At 45.6% G+C, this 19,843-nt stretch overlaps 1 protein-coding gene across 2 annotated transcripts; it reads left to right on the top strand.

The window, feature by feature from the left end:
* The first annotated feature begins 630 nt into the window (after positions 1-630).
* Positions 631-17,936, top strand: LOC134337218 (cytochrome b-c1 complex subunit 10). 2 transcript variants are annotated; one of them, XM_063032046.1, is made up of 3 exons: positions 631-923; positions 8,827-8,953; positions 14,642-17,936. In XM_063032046.1, the coding sequence occupies exons 1-2, from the start codon at positions 874-876 to the stop codon at positions 8,942-8,944; spliced, it is 168 nt and encodes a 55-aa protein (XP_062888116.1). In that variant the 5' UTR covers positions 631-873; the 3' UTR covers positions 8,945-8,953; positions 14,642-17,936. The 2 variants fall into 2 exon arrangements, with proteins under 2 accessions (XP_062888116.1, XP_062888115.1); XM_063032045.1 differs by lacking the exon at positions 14,642-17,936 and having other exon boundaries at positions 729-923.
* Positions 17,937-19,843: the final 1,907 nt, after the last annotated feature.

Here is a 19,843-nt window from a genome sequence, read left to right on the forward strand (position 1 = left end):
TACTATTTTCCATAGATGCTGCCTGGCCTGCTGAGTTCCTCCAGCATTTGCAGATTCCTCTTGTTTGTGAAAGCATCAGAATTAGGTTTACTATCACTGACGTGTTGTGAACTTGTTGTTTTGTGGCAGTACAGTACGGTGGAAAACATAAAAGAATTACTATAAGTTACAATAAGATTTTAAAAAATAGTGCAAAAAGAGAACAAAATAGTGACGTAGTGTCCATGGTCTGATGGTGAAGGGGAAGAAGCTGTTCCTAAACGTAAAACTTGCAGACTGTGTCTTCAAGCTCCTGTACTTCCCTGATGATAGGAATGAGCAGAGGGCACGTCCTGGGTGACAAGGTCCTTAATGATGGATGCTGTCTTTTTGAGACATCACCTTTGGAAAACGTCCTCAGTGCTGGGGAGGTTAGTGCCCATGATGTGTTTGCAACTTCCTGCAATTTTTTTCCGAGCCAAAGTTTCTGGGGAAATGGAACAAATAAAGATTGGTGTGATGCAGGTTGTTCTACCTTGTGCTCCGTCAATGCACTGTGCAATGATCCGATCTGACAAGTTTTGTTCATCACAGTCCTCGGGACATGGACAATAATAATTTCAGTTCCACCGCCCACCACAGGGGACAGCATACCGACGGCGCGATAGAGACGACAACACGGCGGCTTATACCGTTAAATGCAAAATATTTAATTTCAGAACAAAAGAAAACATAACGTCGTGCCAATGTTTCGGGAAATCGGGATGGGTTTGGGGACGGAGACGATGTCTAATCTTCTCGCAGGCGCTGCCTGGGCAGCCGCTGAGGAGGGGTCCTGCGACCATTTTGTAGGCGGGCAGTCGGTCGACCGGGAGGGGACGAACGGCCGCCGGGATGTTGGAGCGAATTCTCGGGCCCAGACACGGGCAGCTGCTGAAGAACTGGTGAGGGAGTGCGGGCGGCCGGGGAGCGGGGTGTGGGTGGGAGAGGGTGAAGTGGAGGTGACCCCGGGGGGTTTTGGGCCTCGGGCCTCGGGCCTCAAGCCTCGAGTTGGAGCCTTCTCCCCGCATCACCACCTCCGCGGGGAGCTGAGGCGATTGCTGAGCCGGGATTTACGGACGAAAATGTGATTGAAGGTGAAGGTCTTTTGGTAGGGCTCCGTTCTGTTGGAGGTCAGTGCCCAGCCACGGGGAAGTCAAGAGTGTCCTCAACGTCCTCAGGCAACGAGGCCCTTTCCCCGGCCCCGGAGTGTATTTCTTCCTCGCCCGTCTCCCCCCCCCCCCCCCCTCCCCCTCCCCCTCCCCCTCCCCCCTCCCCCCTCCCCCTCCCCCTCCCCCCCCCCCCCCTCCCCCCTCCCCCCTCCCCCTCCCCCCCCTCCCCCCTCCCCCTCCCCCTCCCCCTCCCCCTCCCCCCCCCCTCCCCCCCCCCCCCCCCCCCCTCCCCCCTCCCCTCTCCCCCCCTCCCCCCTCCCCCTCCCCCCCCCCTCCCCCCCCCCTCCCCCCTCCCCTCCCCTCCCCCCCTCCCCTCTCCCCCCCCCCCCTCCCCTCTCCCTCTCCCCCCTCCCCCTCCCCTCTCCCCTCCCCCCCCTCTCCCCCCTCCCCCCTCCCCCCCCCCCCCCTCCCCCCCCCCCCTCCCCCCTCCCCCCCCCCCTCTCCCCCTCCCCCTCCCCTCTCCCCCTCCCCCCTCCCCTCTCCCCTCCCCCCCCCCCCCCTCCCCCCCCCTCCCCCTCCCCCCCCCTCCCCCCTCCCTTCTCCCCTCCCTTCTCCCCTCCCTTCTCCCCTCCCTTCTCCCCTTCTCCCCTTCCCCCCTCCCCCCTTCCCCCCTCCCCCCTCCCCCCTCCATGAGCAGGGTGGGTGGGATCCTTCAAGATGTCACTGACCTTTTTCTGTGTATATGTCCTTGATACAGTGTGTATGTCCTTGTAACCCAGCTTTTTAAAAAAGGAGGGAGAGAGAAACTGGGCAATCGGTGGTAGGGAAAATGCTAGAGTCAGTTATCAAAGGTGTGATAACAGCACATTTAGAAAGCGGTGAAATCATCGGACAAAGTCAGCATGGATTTGTGAAAGCAAAATCATGTCTGACGAATCTCGTAGAATTTTTTGAGGATGTAACTAGTAGAGTGGATGGGGAGAACCGGTGGATGTGGTATATTTGGATTTTCAAAAGGCTTTTGACAAGGTCTCACATAGGAAATTAGTGTAGTCAAACTTAAAGCACACGGTATTGGGGATAAGGTATTGATGTGGATAGACAATTGTTTGGCAGACAGGAAGCAAAGAGTGGGAATAAACGGGATCTTTTCAGAATGGCAGGCAGTGACTAGTGGGGTATCACAAGGTTCAGTGCTGGGATCCCAGTTGTTACAATATATATTAATGACTTAGACGAGGGAATTAAATGCAGCATTTCCAAGTTTGCGGATGACATGAAGCTGGGCGGCAGTATTAGCTGTGAGGAGGATGGAGGGTGACTTGGATAGGTTAGGTGAGTGGGCAAATTCATGGCAGATGCAATTTAATGTGGATAAATGTGAGGTTATCCACTTTGGTGGCAAAAACAGGAAAACAGAATATTATCTGAATGGTGGCCGATTAGGAAAAGGGGAGGTGCAACGAGACCTGGGTGTCATTGTACACCAGTCATTGAAAGTGGGCATGCAGGTACAGCAGGCGGTGAAAAAGGCGAATAGTATGCTGGCATTTATAGCAAGAGGATTCGAGTATAGGAGCAGGGAGGTACTACTGCAGTTGTACAAGGCCTTGGTGAGACCACACTTGGAGTATTGTGTGCAGTTTTGGTCCCCTAATCTGAGGAAAGACATTCTTGCCATAGAGGGAGTACAAAGAAGGTTCACCAGATTGATTCCTGGGATGGCAGGACTTTCATATGATGAAAGACTGGATCGACTAGGCTTATACTCGCTGGAATTTAAAAGATTGAGGGGGGATCTTATTGAAACGTATAAAATCCTAAAGGGATTGGACATGATGCAGGAAGATTGTTCCCGATGTTGGGGAAGTCCAGAACGAGGGGTCACAGTTTAAGGATAAAGGAGAAGCCTTTTAGGACCGAGATAAGGAAAAACTTCTTCACACAGAGAGTGGTGAATCTGTGGAATTCTGTGCCACAGGAAACGGTTGAGGCCAGTTCATTGGCTATACTTAAGGGGGAGTTAAATATGGCCCTTGTGGCTAAAGGGATCGGGGGTATGGAGAGAAGGCAGGTACAGGGCTCTAAGTTGGATGATCAGCCATGATCATACTGAATGGCGGTGCAGGCTCGAACGGCCGAATGGCCTACTCCTGCACCTATTTTCTATGTTTTCTATGATGGCAAGTCACTTACACACCAATAAATAAAATATTGGTGTGAGAGAGGTGAAAGGAGACACAGTCTGAGGTATCTCATCAAACCAAGTGACTAAGATAACCTCACACTTTTAATTCTGGCAGGAACATGTTCAGTTGTCAAGACTGAGCTGTTGTTTCCCAGTCTACCTACTTTCAGAAGCTCTGATCTTGGTCATCTTGCATGGCTCAATGACAGTGTTTCTCTAATAATGTTCCTACAATGCCTCTTTGGACATTTTGATATGTTAAGTAGGTCATGTAAACAGAGGTTATAGTCATATTAATTTATAGATTAGCAAATAAAATTCGATTTCCTGATTGAAAATCGTCAGATTTGTATCTTAACCACCAGGTGGCAGCTTATTCCACAAGTTAAAACTTTCAGGATCTAACAGTTTTACTGACATGCCTGATGTTGCTGCTACATTTAATTCAGAGAACTGTATGTCTCATCTGTTTAGCAGCTGTTGTCTTAATAAATCCCATTGTCAAATCTATATATTGTGCACCTACATTTACTGAGCATATCCATGCTAAATTACAAACCACTTGGAATACAATTTGGCTCCAGATGATTAGAATTGTATCAGCTCACCCAGAACAGGCAAAAGTCAAGAAGAGATTTGATGCAGAGGACCAAGTCATCAATAAACATATGCCACCTGATATGTTTTTGGATGTTGTTGCTAAGAGCCATCAGGTAGATCAAAAGAATGTATCCTTGGCAAGAAGTGGCTTCTTGAGCCTAATAAGTGAAACATAACGAATATTGAAAGGCTTAGATAGAGTGGATGTGGAGAGGATATTTACTATAGTTGGAGAGTCTAGGACCAGAGGGCATAGTCTCAGAGTAGAAAGACATTCCTTTAGAACAGAGATGAGGAATTCCTTTAGCCAGAGGACTATGAATCTGTAGAACTCATTGCCATAGGTACCAGTGGAGGCCAGGCCATTGGGTATATTTAAAGCGGAGGTTGAGAAGTTGTTGATTAGTTAGGTTGTCAAAAGTTACAGGGGAGCAGACAGGAGAATGGGGTTGAGGGTGATAATCAACCAACCCTGATGGAATGGTGGAGCAGGCTTGATGTGCTGAATGGCCTCATTGTGCTCCCATGTCTTGTGGTCTTAATGAGGGAAAAGAAACTTCCTCATTAAATTTTTAAAAATAATGGGAGCAGGAAAAGAATTCAGTGCAAGATGTTCTCTGGATAGGCAAGTGTGGGTCCCACTCAGCTGGATAGTGTAAGAAATAAAATGGAGGAGGGTGGGATACAGTGAGCCATGGGAAAGGTAGGAAAGTCTAACGATGGTCACTGGCAAGTAGGTTGTTTTCATTGCCTTTGCTTAGGACTGTGTCAATGATTTCTGTAGAATGGAATCCTTGTAATTATAAGAGTGAAGTATTGTACAACCTTTGAACCTGCTCTACAATCAATCTAAGCTTCCTCTCCTCTGAAGCACATGACCCTCCATTTTACTTTCATCCATTTTCCAGGCACTTATCGGAATCAGAATTAGGTTTAAAATCACTAGCATATGCTGTGAAATTTGCTGTTTTATTGCTTCAGTACATTACAATACAATATAATAAAATCTTTAAATTACAGTAAGAAGTATATATATTAAAACAATTAAATTATTTTAGTGCAAAAAGAGAGGGGGGAAGATAATACTGAGGTTGTATTCATTAGTTCATTGTCCATTCAGTGATCTTATGGCATTGGGGAAGAAGCTGTTCCTGAAACATTGAGTGTGTGTCTTCAGGCTCGTGTGCCTCCTCTTGATGGTAGCAGTGAGAAAGACAGCATGCTCTGGGTGATGGGGATCCATAATGATGGATGCTGACTTTTTGAAGGTGTCCTGGATGCTGGGAAAGCAAGTTCTCCACAGCGCATCTGTAGAAATTTATGAGTGTCTTTGGTGACATACCAATTCTCAAACTCTTCATGAAATATAGCCAGCCACTGGCAAATCTTATTTGTAAATGCATCAATATGTTGGACCCAGGATATATCTTTAGTGATGTTGTGACACCCAGGAACTTGAAACTGGTCACCCTTTTCATTCCTAATCCCTTGATAAGGATTAGTGTGTGTTCGCCTTCCTGTAGTCCACTATTTGAAAATCTTGGTTTTACTGACATTGAGTGCTGGGTTGTTGCAGTGACACCATAGAACCAGTTGATCTATTTCACTCCTGTACACCTCTTCACTATCTGAAAATGTACCGATAATAGTTGTGTGATAAGCTAATTTACAGATGTTGTTTGAGCTGTGCCTAGCCACACAATCATAGGTGTAAAGGCATAGAGCAGTGGGCTAACCCACATCCCAGAGGTGCGCCAGTTTTGATGTCAGCAAAGAGGAGATGTTATTTCTGATACACACAGACTGTGGTCTAGTGAAGAAGTTAAAGATCCAATTGCAGGGGCCAGGTAATAGATCTTGTTGATTAGAACTGAGGGTATGATTTTGTTGAACACTGAGCTGTGGTCAATAAACAGTAGACTGATACAGGTATTACTATTGGCCAGGTGATCCAGGGCTTACACTCTTCGTGTAAGAATAAAAACTACCTCTGACATCTCCCATAAACTTCCCTCCATTCACCCTAAAATGCCTCTGCTATTGCTGTCCTGCAAAAAAGGCGCTGGCTGCCCGCTCTATGCCTTTCATAATATCATACACCTCTATCAAGTCAACTTTCAACTTTCATCTTTCTTCACTCCAAAGAGAAAAGTCCTAGCTCACTCAACCTCTCCTCAAAAGATATTTTTAAACTTCCCTTATATCTTCCAAATAAAAGCTAAAGCTTCCATTTGAATCACTTCCCTACAACTTTTTAACAGATACTGTACTCTTCTTGATCCCATTAAATGACCATTCAACCCCATCCTGATGATTCATCGGGTACCAATGTGACCTTTAGGTTTTTGATGACTGGCTGAAGCTTCCAGTTGGAAAATTTCAGTCAATAAAATTAATGGAAGTTACTAATGTTCCACTTGCTAATTATCTAGTTAGGTACTTCTCCATTACATCAAAAAACTGTTCACTTGTTTATTATGAAACAGAAGGAGGCCATTCAATCTGTTGGCTCCAAACTAGGTCCCAAAAGAGCAATCCCATCAGTTGAACAAGCACAAAGCTTGTTCTTACAGCTGAATGAAGGCAAGTCTGAAGTTGTCCTATTTGGCCCCCCTGACTCTATCAACAGCCTTGGTAACTTGTCCACCCTTGTCAAACCCCATGTTAAATCCCTTGATGTGATATTTGATTCCACCTTTTAAGTTTGACAAGCTAGTTAATGCAGTAGTAAAAGCCAGTTTTTTCCAGCTTCGTATTAGGTACTATTGTCAAAATCAAGCAGTTTCTCTCTTTCAAAGATCTTGAGAAAGTCATCCACGCCCTTATATCCTCCCGTTTGGACTACTCCAATTCCCTGTATTCTGGGATTAGTCAGTCGTCCCTGTCTCGTTTGCAACTGGTCCAGTACGCTGTAGCCAGACTCCTGACAGGTGCCTGGAAGAGGGACCATATTACTTCTATCCTAGCCTCTCTCCACTGGCTGCCAGTACGGTTCAGAATTGATTTTAAGATTCTCCTGTTTGTTTATAAAGCCCTAACTGGGCTGGCTCCCTCCTATATCGCAGACCTTCTAACCCCTTATTCTATTTCCAGGTCCCTCAGGTCGACTGACTTGGGGCTTCTGGCTGTCCCACGATCTAAACTTAAGCTCAGGGGTGACCGTGCCTTTGCTATTGTAGCCCCTAGACTGTGGAACAGCATTCCCTTCCCTATCAGATCTGCCCCCTCCATCGACTCTTTTAAATCCAGGCTCAAAACTTACTTTTATTCACTAGCATTTGAAACCCCCTGATTTGGCTGATTTTTGGCTTGTGCCTAGGCCCTTGTGCTGTTTCTTTTGTGCCTATCAGCTGTTTTGCCTTGTTGGTTATGTCTGTGTTTTTGTATTTTGCTCTGATCTCTGCAGATCTTTGGTCAACGTGGGTTGTTTTAAATGTGCTATATAAATAAATTTGACTTGAAAGTGCTGGAGGAACTCAGCAGGTCAGGCAGCATCTATAGAGAGGAACAAAGAGTTGATGTTTTGCGCCAAGACGCTTTATTGAGACTGGAAAGGAAGGGGGCAAAAGCCAGAATAAGCTGGCAGCTGATAGGTGAAGCCAGGTGAGGAGGAAGGTGGGGTAAGGTGAGTAGCTGGGAGGTGATAGATGGAAAAGCTGAAGGGCTGAAGAAGAAAGAATCTGTTAGGAGAGGACAGTGGACCATGAGAGAAAGGGAAGGAGGATGGCTACCAGAGGGAGAAGAGAAAGTATAAGAGGGGAGCCAGAATGAGGGATGGATAAGGAAAGAAGGTAAGAGATTACTGGAAATTGAAGAAATTGATTTTTAAGTTGGAGGCTACGCAGATGGAAAATAAGGCATTGCTCCTCCTCATTGTGGCAATAGAGGAGGCCATGGACCAAAAGGTCAGAATGAGGATGGAGAGTTGAAATTAAAATCGATGGTCACCAAGAAATCCTCCCTTTTGTAGATGGGGTGAAAGTTCTAGGTAAAGTGGTCCCCAATCTACGTTGTGTCTCGCTGATGTAGAGGGGCCACATCAGGAACACCAGGTACAATAGATGATCCAGCAGATTTACAGGCGAAGTATTGGCCTCACCTAGAAGGACAGTTTGCGGCCCTAAATAGTGATGAGGGAGGTGTTTCCCTTTTTCCCCATAGCCCTTCAACTTGTTCTCTCTTGTATTCCCCAATGAGTTTTTTTTAAAGATGAATGTTGATATTTACAGTAAAATTACAGCGAAACGTATTAGATCTAGCAAATGATCTAATTTGCTAGATCATTCATCATTGAGCCATTAGGGCCAAAGGAAATGTATCAAGATTAAATTCAAACTTATTGTTATCTGAAAATAATTCCTGTGGACAATGGTGCACCGACAATACATATATCACACACAGCACATAAAACAAAATATTTTACCATGAATAAGTTAATAAAATATAATTCAAAGTATGTAGTGAGCAGCACAGCTCATTGTCCTAATGATAAGACCTCGGTGGTGCCAGGGTATTCATTGATCTCACAGCCTGGCCTCCTAGAGTTGCTGCCTGGCCTGCTGTGTTCACCAGCAACTTTGATGTGCATTGCTTGAATTTCCAGCATCTGCAGAATTCCTGTTGTTTGCCTGAGGCAAAAACCTGTTTCCCAATCTAGCAGTCCTAATCCTGATGCTTCTGTATCTCCCTTCTGTTGATAGTGAGTCAGAGATTGTGGAAAGTAGTCGAGATCCAACAATGCTTTGAGCCCCTTGTCTACAGTACTCCCAGTAAATGTCTCAAATAGGGTGGAGGAAGATCCTCGTGATTCTCTTGGTGGTTTTTACTATAGAGGGTCTAGTCTGATGCGCTGCTGCCTCCGTACCACACAATAAACAAGATTTCATATTTAATATTTTGATTTTATAGGATTCCAACTATCACTACATGGGGAGCTGTGGCTGGTGTACTGCTAGTCTACGCTACAGATTGGAAAGTTGTAGTTAGCCGTATCCCATACATAAAAGGAAAACTCAAGAGTGATTGAAGATTAACGGTAAGCTGTTGTTCCATTTGTTTTCAGAAATTTGTAGTTAGTGTGAAAAGTCATTTTGTATAAATTCAGTGAAAACTTACCTGAATATATTAGTTTTAACTAAAATAAGTAAGTTGGTTCATTAAAGTGAATGAAATTCTTCTATAATTGGTGACCAATCTGTGTTGTACTGTGTTCTTTCTCCTTTTGCCCATTACTCCTACAAGGGCATAGGCTGTTGACAGCAGCTCACCAAAGTCCTCAATCCTGGGCCAGTCCTTCAACTTGTCCCCAGGTGTAGCTCATCTTTGAAGATCCTTCCTCTCCCAGGATGAGGTCTTAGGAGCTTCTGTTAGTGTTTCTTTAGTTCTCTGTTTTATGGGAACAGGCATTCTGGTCGCATGCCAAAATCTCCTTTCACAGCCAGGTTTGGGAATGGCCATGGCAGAATTATGATCGTGTTTAGTCAGTCGAAATAACTTGAAAAGTTTGTTTTAGCAACCTGAAAGCCTCACAATATTTTTCCTTTCCTATACTGTGTCACAAGCAAAACAGTCTGGAATTGCTTCCTACTTCAAATCTTCAGGTTCAGTGGCACAATATCATATCAGTTAGTGTAGCTTTTTATAGCAGAATTTCAGTGATAGAAGTTCATTCCCCACTGTTATCTGTAAGGAGCTTATATGTTCTCCTATGACAAGTTCTCCTCCAGTTGTTCCGATTTCCTCCCACATTCCAAAGGTGTATGGGTTAGGGTTAGTAAATTGTGGGCATGCGATGTTGCTGTCAGAAGCATTGTAACACATTAGATTAGATTATGAGGATACGCAGTCCTCTTTTTATTGCCATTTAGTAATGCATGCATTAAGAAATGATACAATATTCCTCCGGTGTGATATCACAGAAACTCAGGACAGACCAGGACTAAAAAAGCTGACAAAAACCACATAACTATAACATATACAACAGGAATTCTGCAGATGCTGGAAATTCAAGCAACATACATCAAAGTTGCTGGTGAACGCAGCAGGCCAAGCAGCATCTATAGGAAGAGGTACAGTCGACGTTTCAGGCCGAGACCCTTCGTCAGGACTAACTGAAGGAAGAGTTAGTTAGTCCTGACGAAGGGTCTCGGCCTGAAACGTCGACTGCACCTCTTCCTATAGATGCTGCTTGGCCTGCTGCGTTCACCAGCAACTTTGATGTATGTAACTATAACATATAGTTACTTAGCACGGTAAAAAGTTCAAAGTCTCCCGAAAGTCCCACATCTCACGCAGACGGGAGAAGGAAGAAAACTCTCCCTGCCACACCCGACCACAGTCCAACTCCTGAGTCGTCCGAAAACTTCGACCTCCGACACCGAGAACTGAGCACCATCTCTGCCGAACGCTTCGACCCCAGCCCCGGCCGCCAGCAACAGGCAAAGCCGAGGATTTTGGGGCCTTCCCTCCGGAGATTCTCGATCGCACAGTAGCAGCGGCAGCGAACCGGGCATTTCAGAAGTTACTCCAGATGTTCCTCCGTGCTCTCACGGCTGTCTCCATCAAATCAGAATTGTGCACTGCCCATATTTAACAATATGATATCATTTCACCGGAGAGGCTACACGCGCTGTGTTGCGTCGCCATCTTCTCCTCCCGCCATTTCGGGCTGCCCTCGGCACATACGTTGGTCATAGACATAAATGATGCATTTTACTGTATGTTTCAAAATGCATGTGACAAATAAAATCTTTACCTTTATCTTTATCTTTAATCTTTGCTGTGGTACTGACTGATTTAAGTCCATCACCCTTAATAGGCAGTTGACAGCAGTTCACCAGAGTCCTCTCCCAAGGATGAGATCTTTGAAGCTTCTGTTGGTGTTTCTGCAGCACTGGGTTTTTACGGGATCAAGTTGCTAGCCCATGCCAACCCTTCTTCTTTTGTGTCTGGGCTTAGGATCATCCATGGTGGTATATTAACTTTAGTAGTAGTGTACCAGAAAGGAAAAAAAAAATCAAACAAATACATAACCACCTTGTTATTGAAACTTCTACCTTCCTGGATTTTCTAAATTAGTGGTTTATTTTCTGAAACTTTAATTGCTTCCCCAGAGTTTGAGGTTTAGGGGCCTCTTAATTAATTGCCTCATGAGGAATAAAACCAGAGGCAGGGTTTCAGGCAGTTGTTCCACCATTCAACCAACCATTTCAATTCTGATCCCCATCCCCATTCTGACATGCAGGTCCTTGGCCGCCTCTTCTGCTAGATGAGGCCGCTGTCACGTTGGAGGAGCAACACCTCGCATTTCATCTAGGTAGCCTCCAACCTCATGGCATGAACATAGATTTCTCCAACTTCTGTTTTTTTTTTCTCTTACTTCTTCTCACCTGCCTGTCACCTCCCCCCTGATGCCCTACCTCCTTCCCTTTCTCCTATGGTCCAATCTTCTCTCCTAACAGATTTCTTCTTCTTCAGCTCTTTACCTCTTCCACATCACTTCCTAGCTTCTTACTTCATTCCCCCCCCATCTTATTCTGGCTTTTTCGCCATTCCCTTCTTGTCTAGTTCTAGTGATGAAAAGTCTCTGCCAGAAATGTTGACTGTTTATTCCTCTCCATAGATGCTACCTGACCTGCTGAGTTCCTCCAGCATTTTGTGTGTGTTGCTCTAATATTTAGGTAGTGATTTGTGAATACTGTAAGGGCAAATTCTGTAATCCAAACAGGTTTAACGTGGATTGCCTACATGCACACTGACCTTGGGTAAAAATTTCAGATATCCATTACTCTCTTGGTTAAGAAATTTCGTATATCAGTCAAGCAAGACAAGCCTCTTATCTTGAGACACTAATTCCTGGTTCTAGTCATCCGGCTCAGAAGAATAGTCATCCCTGCATGCACAATGTCAAGCCCCTTGAAAAATGTTTTGTGTTTCAATGATGTCACTTCCAATTCTAAACTAAAAAATATCAGCCCACACTGCGTTATTTCTCCTCAGAGTAATCCCTTCACTGGAATCAATCTCAGGAGGCTTTGCTGCAGTGTCCACAATCACAAGGTTCTCCTTCCTCATGAAGTGAGACCCAGACTGGGATTCAGATTCAGGGAGACCCAGACCCGAATTCAGTATTCCAAGTGCAATCTACATAATAGATTGTGAATCAAACCAACAGGACTGGTGTGTGGGGTGGGGGCAGATGTAAACTCAGTCAGCTCCATCATGAACAATAGCCTCCTCGGCATCCAGGACGTCATCAAGGAGTGATGCCTCAAAGGGCGCATCCATCATCAAGGACCCCCATCACCGGGACGTGCCCTCTTCACCATCACCCAGGACACGCCCTCTTCACCATCACTGGGACATGTCCTCTTCACCATCAACCAGAGCATGTCCTCTTCACCATCACCCAGGACACGCCCTCTTCACCATCACCCAGGACACGCCCTCTTCACCATCACTGGGACATGTCCTCTTCACCATCACCCAGAGCATGTCCTCTTCACCATCACCCAGGACACGCCCTCTTCACCATCACCCAGGACACACCCTCTTCACCATCACCCAGGACACGCCCTCTTCACCATCACCGGGACATGTCCTCTTCACCATCACCCAGAGCATGTCCTCTTCACCATCACCCAGAGCATGCCCTCTTCACCATCACCCAGGACACGCCCTCTTCACCATCACCCAGGACACGCCCTCTTCACCATCACCGGGACACGCCCTCTTCACCATCACTGGGACATGTCCTCTTCACCATCACCCAGAGCATGTCCTCTTCACCATCACCCAGAGCATGCCCTCTTCACCATCACCCAGGACACGCCCTCTTCACCATCACCGGGACACGCCCTCTTCACCATCACCCAGGACGTGCCCTCTTCTCACTGCTACCATCAGGCAGGAGGTACAGGAGCCTGAAGACACACACTCAATGATTCAGGAACAGCTTCTTCCCCTCTGACATCGGATTTCTGAGTGGATATTGAACCCACAAACACTACCTCACTACTTTTTTTTCTTCTTTTGCACTACTACTTTAATTTAACTTAAATACATATATTTACTGTAATTTACAGTTTTTATTATGTTGTAAGGAAAAAGTTAAATGTTATTCCTCCTTGGTATATGCTAAAATAAATGAAAGTCTGTAAGACGAAGTGCTGTTAGCTTGGAGAGGGATTGTTCTAAGTACAAGGGAACCAGTCCAAAGTACAAGGGAACCAGTCACAGCAATGTTTTGAGAATGTTACGGGAGTACAAGTCTAGCCATAACAATGAAAGATAGTGAAAAGCATGTTTTTCTGGTGAAGGCAAGGTCGTTGTGCAGGTATCAAATGTATGGACAAGTACCAGTGTAAAGGATTTTAGACCATAAGACAAAGGAGCAGAAGTAGGCCATTCGGCCCATCGAGTCTGCTCCGCCATTTTATCATGAGCTGATCCATTTTATCCTATTTAGTCCCACTGCCCCGCCTTCTCACCATAACCTTTGATGCCCTGGCTACTCAGATACCTATCAATCTCTGCCTTAAATACACCCAATGACTTGACCTCCACTGCTGCCCGTGGCAACAAATTCCATAGATTCACCACCCTCTGACTAAAAAAATTTTTTCGCATTTCTGTTCTGAAAGGGCGCCCTTCAATCCTGAAGTCATGCCCTCTCGTACTAGACTCCCCCATCATGGGAAACAACTTTGTCACATCCACTCTGTCCATGCCTTTTAACATTCGAAATGTTTCTATGAGGTCTCCCCTCATTCTTCTAAACTCCAAGGGATACAGTCCAAGAGCGGACAAACGTTCCTCATATGTTAACCCTTTCATTCCCGGAATCATTCTAGTGAATCTTCTCTGTACCCTCTCCAATGTCAGCACATCCTTTCTTAAATAAGGAGACCAAAACTGCCCACAGTACTCCAAGTGAGGTCTCACCAGCGCCTTATAGAGCCTCAACATCACATCCCTGCTCCTATACTCTATTCCTCTAGAAATGAATGCCAACATTGCATTCACCTTCTTCACTACCGACTCAACCTGGAGGTTAACTTTAAGGGAATCCTGTACGAGGACTCCCAAGTCCCGTTACATCTCAGAACTTTGAATTCTTTCCCCATTTAAATAATAGTCTGCCTGTTTATTTTTTCTGCCAAAGTGCATAACCATACACTTTCCAACATTGTACTTCATTTGCCTCTTCTCTGCCCATTCTTCCAATCTATCCAAGTCTCTCTGCAGACTCTCCATTTCCTCAGCACTACCGGCCCCTCCACCTATCTTCGTATTGTCAGCAAACTTAGCCACAAAGCCATCTATTCCATAATCCAAATCGTTGATGTACAATGTAAAAAGAAGCGGCCCCAACATAGACCCCTGTGGAACACCACTGGTAACCGGCAGCCAACCAGAATAGGATCCCTTTATTCCCACTCTCTGTTTCCTGCCAATCAGCCAACGCTCTATCCACGTATGTTACTTTCCTGTAATTCCATGGCTCTTATCTTGTTAAGTAGCCTCATGTGTGGCACCTTGTCAAAGGCCTTCTGAAAATCCAAATATACAACATCCACTGCATCTCCCTTATCTAGCCTACTGGTAATTTCCTCAAAAAATTGTAATAGGTTTGTCAGGCAGGATTTTCCTTTAAGGAATCTGTGCTGAGTTCTGCCTATCTTGATTTTATTGGGTATAAAAAGAGAGTTTTGTCCTCCGCTAGGTTGTGGCTGATGACTAGTGCTGAGATGGGGAACAGTACGTCGAGAGAGTCGAATATATCAAATTAGAGTTGGATGTAGAGAGACGAGGCTGTGTGGAAGCATTCTGCACATCAGCTCAGTTAGAGGACGATAAGTATTATTTTAATTTCTGTACTGCTACTACTCACCAGAGATTTGTTTTTCCATCTATTTCATTTGTGCTGGTTCTAATAAAGTTTTTCCTTGTGACCTTGAACACATGTGTCATCTCCTTTGTTTGCAAATACCCTGAGCTGAAGCAGGAAGGAACACAATGAATTTTAAAATAATTTTTGTTTACATAGGTATTGCGATGTACTGCTGCCACATAACAACATATTTCTTGACGTATGCTGGTGATATTGTGATTCTGAGTCAGTAATCCTGCACTGCAGACTGTTTACTCCTGTGTCATCCTTCCACTTTTTATACAGGTTGAAATTTAGCACTGTCAATTTTTTTTTCATTTCCTTTTGTAATTTCACACTTTCCCCTGGTCCTTGTTTTTTTTTTAGTAAATAACTAACCTTAACCTTGCCTTAGAAGACTAGCCCTTGAGTAATGTGTTGGAAAGTGTATTTTAAAAGAAAGGGGTAGTAAGTGCCAGACTTGAATTTGCATTGCCTATTGAGCAGATTTCTAGCAACAAAATGAATAGTAACTTTTGAGAGGAATTATAAAAGATTTAGTCAAAGAAGTGATCATGAAAGATGATATTAAAGGAATCAAAATCAGGTTTAATATCACTGGCATACCATGTGAAATTTGTTGTTTTGCAGCAGCAGTACGGTGCAATACATATGTAACACGCTGTAAGGTTTCACTGCTAATGTAATGGCCTGTCTGTAAGATTTCACTGCTAATGTAATTGTTTCTCAGTAGCAGCAATGTTTGAGTTATAACGGGAGATAACGGGGCTTTGGAATGTGGGGGCTATCCAATGAGAGAAATGTTCTTTCTTGTGGGTCTGGAAGAGAGATTTTTGCAGTCTTTTGTTGGCGAGAGAAGAGAAGACACGTGTGGAGAGAGCTGGGAGACCACCGGATAGAGTGGACTGGGAGCGAGGATCCGAAGGTCGGCGACGCTCGGAGATCGATGATTGATGAATGGCCGTATTAGTGAGCTCCAACGTGCACGTTTGACTTTTTCCTTAAAATGGACCCTTTTTCTTTTTATTTTCTTTACGAACCCTATATTCAGATTAAGATTTATAAAGTTCAATCATTTAATTGCGTTTGGTGTACTGTCTGATATTTTGTGCTGCAGATTTGTAACCGGGCAACACATCACATAGCATCCACACAAATGAGATTTCTCAGTTTGGTGGGGCCAGAAGTTGTCTTCCCCTAGACAAACATGTGCTGGCTGACCCTGAGGGTTACACATAATAAGATATAAATTACAATAAGATAGATAGATAGATAGATATTTATTTATTTATTTATTTATTTATTTATTTATTTATTAAATAAGTAGTGCAAAAATAATAGGTAGTGTATATGAGTTCATTGTCCGTTCAGAAATCTGATGGTGGAGGGGACAAAGCCATTCCTGAAACATTGAGTGTAGGTCTTCAGGTTCTTGTACTTCCTCCCTGATGGCAGCAATGAGGAGAGGGTATGTCCTAGGTGATAGCAGAAACTGGTGTCCTCTGTAGGGAGTTTATACGTCCTCCCCGTGGAATGTGTGGGTTTACTCCGGGTGCTCCAGTTTTCTTCCACAGTCCAAAAGGCATACCAGTCATTAAGTTAATTGCTTATTGTCCCGTGTGTTGGCGTGTGGCCACGTGGTGAAGGCGTTCGTCTAATGATCTGAAGGTCGCTAGTTCGAGCCTTGGCTGAGGCAGCATGTTGTGTCCTTGAGCAAGGCACTTAACCACACATTGCTCTGCGACGACACCGGTGCTAAGCTGGTATGGGTCCTAATGCCCTTCCCTTGGACAACATCGGTGGTGTGGAGAGGGGAGATTTGTAGCGTGGGCAACTGCCGGTCTTCCATACAACCTTGCCCAGGCCTGCGCCCTGAAAACCTGCCAAGGCGCAAATCCATGGTCTCACAAGACTAACGAATGCCTATTTTATTTACTTAAAATTGTCCTGTGATTAGCTAGCGTTACTTAGTGGGTGGCTGGTGGCGTGGCTAGAGTTAAATTAGTGGGTGGCTGGTGGTGTGGCTTGAAAGGCAGGAGGGACTGTTCTGCGCTGTATTTCTAAATAGACAAGTAGATAAATGTGTCAATAGATGGATGGATAAATGAACAGATGAAATTGCAGAGAGCAACATTGAATATTTGAAGAAATGGCTGCCAAAAGTGAAAATGAAATCATGACAACTGCTGGTCTGGGAGTTGGTTGCAGAGTTTGGAACTGGGAAGAATAACGGAGATGCAAGACACTGCAAATGCTGTAATGTGCAGCAACACACTAAATACTGGAGGAACTTAGTGGGCCAGGCAGCATCAGTGGAGAGAATTGGACAATCAGTATTTTGGGCTGTGACCCTCATCTGTACAGATGATTTTGTGCGTCACATCGGGAAGAATAAGCCCATTGAGAGATAAAGATGAGAAAAATATTTTAAAATAGAATTGTTACAGCTGTTGGATTGGACTGTGTAATTGTTACTTTCTCATAGATTAACCTGTTTGTATTTTTATATAATTATCTACATACACATAATTGGTGTATTTTCTAGTGGTTTCAGTTGCCTTAGTAACAACTTGGTTACAGTTGCAGTATCACATTTCTTGAATGGGAGCAATCTTATTGGTTGATTTAAGTAACAGAATTTGAATGGAATATGTTATCTATGGAAATTCAGTCCAATTAGCTAGCAGTGTATGTTGGCTTTTTCCTCCGTCACTAGGATCTCTCTCTCCCCTTTCGGCTTCTCTCTCTCCCTCTAAATTTTAGTCCAATTTTACAAAGTATTAGTTTATAGTTGTGGATTCATCCTCCGTCGGATCCACGCCTGCAATCGCCGTTTTTTTGACTTTGTCATGTTAGGCAAAGATCGCAAGATCTTACATCTACGGACTCCAGAGCCTGCCGGCCCCGACTCTAGCAGGCATGAACTTTCAATTGTGGCCCCTGCCATTGATCTCGGCGGCTCCAACACCTCAGGACATATTCAAAACCCGGACTCCAGCAACGACCATGGACACATTCGAAGTGATTACGCAACCACCAACTGCAACTCCAACCTTGAACACCAGGCCGGGTCTTTATGTGCTGCTGTTGTGACTCCCGTCTCCCCTTCCCCCACCACCACTCCGCAGCCCCGTCTTCCTCAGATCCCACCGTCAGCTCCTGGGTACTCAGAGGCTCCATCTTTCTCTCACCCCAACCCTCCCCTCTCCACTGACACCCCCAGCCTCCCCCCTCCCCCCTCTGATCCCAGCTCTCATCCGTGCCGGGTCTTTACCATCCCCTCCGACCTTCAACTGTCGGAGGCAGAACGCTCTGTTCTCAGTAAGGGCCTCACGTTTGTCCCCCTTCGCCCACACCTCAGCGAGTTCCGTGTTCGCCACGATGCGGAACTTTTCTTCCGCCGTCTCCGTCTCCGAGCCTACTTCTTCGGCAAGGACTCTTCCACCCCCACCGATGACCCCTTCTCCCGTCTTCAACCCTCCTAGTCTTCTGCCTGCTCTGGATCTCTTTATTGCCAACTGCCGACGGGACATCAACCGTCTCGACTTCACCGCACCTTGTCCCCATTCCAACCTCACTCCTTCGGAACGCTCTGCTCTCCACTCCCTCCGCACTAATCCTAACATTATTATTAAACCCACTGATAAAGGGGGTGCTGTTGTAGTCTGGCGTACTGACCTCTACCTTGCCGAGGCACAGCGACAACTCGCGGATACCTCCTCTTATTTACCCCTCGATCGTGACCCCACTAAGGAGCACCAGGCCATTGTCTCCCACACTATCAACGACTTTATCCACTCAGGGGATCTCCCATCCACCGCTACCAACCTTATAGTTCCCACACCCCGCACTTCCCGTTTCTACCTCCTACCCAAGATCCACAAACCTGCCTGTCCTGGCCGACCTATTGTCTCAGCTTGCTCCTGACCCACCGAACTCGTTTCTGCATACCTCGACACTGTTTTATCACCCCTTGTTCAATCCCTTCCGACCTATGTTCGTGACACTTCTCACGCTCTTAAACTTTTCGATGATTTTAAGTTCCCTGGCCCCCACTGCTTTATTTTCACCATGGATGTCCAGTCCTTATATACTTCCATCCCCCATCAGGAAGGTCTCAAAGCTCTACGCTTCTTTTTGGATTCCAGACCTAATCAGTTCCCCTCCACCACCACTCTGCTCCGTCTAGCGGAATTAGTCCTTACTCTTAATAATTTCTCCTTTTGCTCCTCCCATTTCCTCCAAACTAAAGGTGTAGCTATGGGCACCCGTATGGGTCCTAGCTATGCCTGCCTTTTTGTTGGGTTTGTGGAACAATCTATGTTCCGTGCCTATTCTGGTATCTGTCCCCCACTTTTCCTTCGCTACATCGACGACTGCATTGGCGCTGCTTCCTGCACGCATGCAGAACTCGTTCACTTTATTAACTTTGCCTCCAACTTTCACCCTGCCCTCAAGTTTACCTGGTCCATTTCCGACACCTCCCTCCCCTTTCTAGATCTTTCTGTCTCTGTCTCTGGAGACAGCTTATCCACTGATGTCTACTATAAGCCTACTGACTCTCACAGCTATCTGGACTATTCCTCTTCTCACCCTGTCTCTTGCAAAAACGCCATCCCCTTCTCGCAATTCCTCCGTCTCCACCGCATCTGCTCTCAGGATGAGGCTTTTCATTCTAGGACGAGGGAGATGTCTTCATTTTTTTAAAGAAAGGGGCTTCCCTTCCTCCACTATCAACTCTGCTCTTAAACGCATCTCCCCCATTTCACGTACATCTGCTCTCACTCCATCCTCCCACCACCCCACTAGGAATAGGGTTCCCCTGGTCCTCACCTACCACCCCACCAGCCTCCGGGTCCAACATATTATTCTCCGTAACTTCCGCCACCTCCAACGGGATCCCACCACTAAGCACATCTTTCCCTCTCCCCCTCTCTCTGCATTCCGCAGGGATCGCTCCCTACACAACACCCTTGTCCATTCGTCCCCCCCATCCCTCCCCACTGATCTCCCTCCTGGCACTTATCCGTGTAA

Source organism: Mobula hypostoma, chromosome 24 (genome assembly GCF_963921235.1).
Source record: "Mobula hypostoma chromosome 24, sMobHyp1.1, whole genome shotgun sequence".
In the NCBI taxonomy this organism is placed as follows: Eukaryota; Metazoa; Chordata; class Chondrichthyes; order Myliobatiformes; family Myliobatidae; genus Mobula; species Mobula hypostoma.

What these genes read in the sequence shown, in the direction of transcription:
- LOC134337218 (XM_063032045.1), top strand. Translation starts at nt 744, where the DNA reads ATGGGTTTGGGGACGGAGACGATGTCTAATCTTCTCGCAGGCGCTGCC. An exon ending in GGGCAGCTGCTGAAGAACTG is followed by an intron (nt 924 to 8,826) that starts GTGAGGGAGTGC and finishes TTGATTTTATAG; the next exon opens with GATTCCAACTATCACTACAT.